At 44.5% G+C, this 4797-nt stretch overlaps 1 protein-coding gene across 1 annotated transcript; it reads left to right on the top strand.

Annotated features, from left to right (window-relative positions):
• The first annotated feature begins 244 nt into the window (after positions 1–244).
• On the top strand, positions 245–4529 carry LOC142401950 (uncharacterized). Its single transcript, XM_075487398.1, has 2 exons — positions 245–326; positions 3277–4529. The coding sequence occupies exons 1-2, from the start codon at positions 245–247 to the stop codon at positions 4527–4529; spliced, it is 1335 nt and encodes a 444-aa protein (XP_075343513.1).
• Positions 4530–4797: the final 268 nt, after the last annotated feature.

Genomic DNA, 4797 nt, shown 5'->3' with positions numbered 1-4797 from the left:
AAAAAATCTAGCAAAGATCTAGCAAAAATCTAGCAAAAAGCAAAATGGTACACAAGATAAATGTAGCTTACAAATTCTGGATGAATCAAGAAGTCCACAGCTCCTCCAGAAGGTCAAACACACTCAGTAGATGATGAAGAGGAGGGACCCCAGGATGGAGCCCTGGGGAAAACCTGAAGTGACGGGGGAGGGCTGAGAGGAGAAGGACTTGAGCTGTATGAACTGAGTGCGGGGGGTGTTGGTGATGCCTAAGGAGGAGAGTCTATTGAGGAAAGATGGGGTGAGAAATGGTGTCAAAGGCTGCAATCAGATCGAGGAGGATAAGGGTAGTGATGAAACCGAGTCAGCTGCGATGAGGAGGTCGTTGGTGATCTTGATAACGGCTGTTTCTGTGCTGTGGCGTGGACGGAAACCAGACTGGAATTGTTTATAAAGGCTGTAATTGCTGAGATGGGAGTGAAGTTGGGAAGCAACATTTTTTTCCAGGATTTTGGAGATGAAAGGAAGGTGAGAAATGGGGCGGAGGTTATTGAAATCGTTGGCGTCTGAACCAGGTTTTTTCAAGAAGGGACTGACAGCTGCAGACTTGAAGAGAGCGGGAACAATTCCAGTGGACAGTGAGGAGTGGGTGATGGCCGATATGAGGGGGAACAGAGAAGGAAGGCAGGATTTGACCAGGACTGTAGGGAGGGGGTCAAGAAGACAAGAAGAGGGTTTGGACTTACTGATGAGGTCTGAGATTACTGAGGGATGTGGGAGATCAAAGCTGGAAAATGGTTGACAAGGCAGTAGAAGATCAGAGGAGGGGAGGGGAGAGGTAGAGGAGCCTAGGTGCTGGTGGATTTTGTTGACCTTCTCGTTGAAAAACAGGAGGAGAGAATTGCAGGTTTCGGAGGAGTAGAGGTGGGGGGGTAGGGAGTCAGGGGGTTGAAAGATGCTGTTGAATACGGAAAAAAGAGTCTTGGTGTTGCCTGCATTAGGGCAGATAAGTCTGGAGTAATATTGTGTTTTAGCATGAGAGATGAAGTCCTTGTGAAGAGAGAGCTGAGCTGTGTAAATGTCTTTATGTATGGAGAGACCAGATTTCCTGTATAGTCGTTCAAGCAGTCGATTTTTGGATTTCATGAAGCGAAGATCAGGAGTGAACCAGGGAGCAGACCGAGTAAAGCGGGATTTGACAGGAGCAAGTGAGTTGAGAATATTAGTAAGACCATTGTTGTATTGGGTGACAAGAGCATCAGGGGTGGAAGAAGAATCCAGAGTCAAGGTGGCGATGTGCGAGGAGAGGGAGTCCAGGTTAATGTCCTTGATATTGCGGAAAGAGATGACACGGCGTGGTTTGGAAATGGTGAGGCGGAGAGTGACATTAAATGAGAGGAGGAAGTGATCCGTAATATGGAGTTCATCAGCAATACAGTTTGAGGGGGTGAGACCAGAGCAGCAAATAAAGTCCAGGGTATGACCTTATACTGTATGTGTGTGGGGAAGTCTGAGAACTGTTTGAGGCCAAAACTATCGAGTGATGAAGAGAAGTTTATGGTGAGGGGAAGAGCAGTATTGTCCATATGTATATTGAAATCCCCCAGCAGAATTACATAAGGTGAGAGAGTGGAGAGGTGAGTGAGGAGGGCAGAGAATTCATTTAAGAAGTCTTTGTGAGGCTTAGGGGGACGGTAGACTGTGGCAACGATAATGGGGGTTGATCCAAAAATTTGACAGACAAGGCATACCAGTGAGGAGAGAGGTGGCACAGACACCAGAAGGACCTTCCACTTATCGCGGTAAAGTATCGCGAGACCGCCTCCGTGTCCCGATCCACGAGGTTTATAAGAGTAAACAAACCCCGGAGGAATAGAGTCATTAGCCGCATTCAGACAGAGCCGTTCTAAGAACGGTCCTCCTCGAATTTCATTCTGATAACCAGTGCTTAATTTGTAAAGTGGGAGATCCCGGAGCGCAGAGAATGAGTGGCTCCGGTGCGAAAAAAAAGCGTGCGGGGGGCGCTTTCGAGCAACCCTGTGCGCCACACCGAAAATAATCTGGGCATGTATTGTAGGCCTAATAACGATAGTCCGGCGCCGCTTTACAAGCTCTCTGGCTAACTGTCCAATAGAACGGAAGTGTGCACCCTCCTTTTCCGCAATATAGATATTTTCAGTATCTCGTTTCATGACAGAAATCACCAACAAGACGGATATCAAAACCAGACATTGACACTAAACAAACTTTAATTTATTTGTTTAATTATTTGATAATTATTTTTAAAATAAATATTGTTTGTCAAGAGAGGTGGCGGATCGCGGATGACGGCTATAAATAGGTGGTGGAGCCAACGTTCGAGGTTCCAGAGCGCGCTTCGGCTTGCTCCCCCTCAAATTAGGTTCGGGTGTATGTCGTCACGCAACAAAGAAGCCGCAAAGCATTGTGGGAGTTGGGGATATCCCAGGCAGAAAGCGAACGGCTTACATTGAGATACTGCGGTAAGAGTCGAGTGCTACAACTACACCAGTTCGGAAAATGGTTTGTGGGTGTTGTGTGAAGGATTGCTATAATCGGTCTCACGACGGCCATGGAAAGCTTTTACAAAACCGGAGATTTTATTCTTTTCCAACGTGGAAACAAACTCAAGGAGCCCATGTGTCAGAGGTGACAAAGAGGCGTCAGATGGCTTGGGTGGCAGCTGTAAGGAGGACTACCATAACCTTCAACAACGTGTCAAAAAACATGTTTGTTTGCTCCAGACATTTTCATACTGGTAAGATCTGTAATATATTTTAAAATAATAGTAATAGTTTTAATCAGAATGTGCTTAAATGTGTCTGACGGCTTCGTAAACATCCGTTAGCGTTAGCACCAGGATACTGCTAATCGGCATAGAGACGTGATATTTTTTTGTAAACATAGCCTAGCTGGGTAAACTATCAAGTTTTTTTGACTTGCTGGGTCGTTGGTTTGTCGAAATATTTTTTGTTTGTTTGGTTGGCAGAGGCGACAACATTAAGTAGGCTACAGTAGCATGTAAACATGACTCAACACCTCAGCATTTCAGAAAAGCTAAGCATTAGTGTGGTTTAACATGAATGGCACAAATGGCACTTAATATAATGATCTTTGCCTGGCTATATCTTAAATTAGTTCTTACACTTTGGCTTATTTGTGGGTTTAAACCTCTATTATTTAAACAACTGTGTGACTGTGTGACTCAATTGCAGATAATTACTCATTCATTTTCAACCAGCTTCACATCCTGACAATATCTTTGTTTGTGTTTTGTAGGTAAACCCTCGTATGAAATGATGGAGTGTGACCCAGACTGGGCACCATCCCTACATCTTGGTCACACGGAGGCTGGTGTGGATACTGAACGTTACCGCCGCAGAATGAATCAACAGCAACCTCCTGAATGTAGGCATACACCATCTACTGAAACAGCATCTACTGAAACACCTGCTTCACCTCCTCCCCCTTCCAATGAAGATGATGGCGATGACACCTCTGATACATTGTCGTCAAGTGTGGATATGGACCAAGGCGAGCAGGAGTGCAGTTTTTGTTGCCAGAGGCGTGCAGAAATAAACCGGTTACTCGCTGAGAACCAGCATCTGAAGGAAGAGTTGTCAAAAAAAAATATGACTGAAAGTTTTCTTGAAAATGAGGAGAAGGTGAACTATTACACTGGTATCCCATGTCTTGCCGTCTTGATGGGCGTTCTTGCTGAGATTAGCCCTTGTTTAAAGATTGGTCGGAAGCTGACTGCGTTCCAGATGTTGCTGCTGACCTTGATGCGATTGAGACTCAACCTACCCATTCAACATCTAGCAGACCTCTTCAGTATCTGTCGGAAGACTGCCTCAACAACAATCAGAGACACTGTGTCAACTTTAAACAGTCATTTGAGCCCACTGATACATTGGCCAGAGAGAGAGTTTTTACGTGGAAGCATGCCACACCAATTTGTTGAGGCGTTTGGTAATCGTGTGGCTGTTATTGTGGACTGCTTTGAGATTGGCATGGAAAGGGCATCAAACCTTACAGCGCAGTGCAAAACATTTTCCCGTTACAAACACAAGCACACAATTAAGTATCTTATTGGTTGCACACCACAAGGAGCAGTATCTTTCATTTCTAAAGGGTGGGGGGGGCGTGCTAGTGATAAGCACATTACAGAGTGCTCGGGTATGTTGCGTAAGTTACTACCTGGAGATATTTTGTTGGCGGACAGGGGCTTTGATATTGATGAAAATGTTGGGTTCATGTGTGCTGAAGTCAAAACACCTGCGTTCACACGAGGACTTTGCCAACTTGAGGCGAAGGATGTGGAGGAAACCAGAAAGATTGCACATCTTAGGGTACATGTGGAGAGAGTAATTGGTTGCATTCGAAACAAATACACTATTCTAAATGGGACAACACCAGTGGTCGCAGTGCTTCCTGGTGAAGGTGAAGATAGGATGTTATTGGACAAAATTGTTTGGGTGTGTTGTGCCCTCACTAACATGTGCTCCAGTATCGTTGTTAAACCATTGTGATGACTAAATAACACCTGATGAATGGACTTTCCACAAAGCAAGCAATTGACATGTGTTTTAAGAAATATTTAATGTCTTGAATAAATATACATATATCAACTCTCTTTTTTTGCAATTTTGTTGAAGTTGATTACTATTCCATTAACATTATAATGCTGAACATGAGAACTATGTGAAGTGAACATTGCAGGGAAGTGGTATCAAACAGCGCCACCAAACATGCTGTAGGTACAATAGTGTTTTACTGTACTTTAATGTCTTGCACGTT

Source organism: Odontesthes bonariensis, chromosome 16 (assembly GCF_027942865.1).
Source record: "Odontesthes bonariensis isolate fOdoBon6 chromosome 16, fOdoBon6.hap1, whole genome shotgun sequence".
Classification (NCBI taxonomy): domain Eukaryota; kingdom Metazoa; phylum Chordata; class Actinopteri; order Atheriniformes; family Atherinopsidae; genus Odontesthes; species Odontesthes bonariensis.
This window is presented reverse-complemented; position numbering and strand designations above follow the sequence as displayed.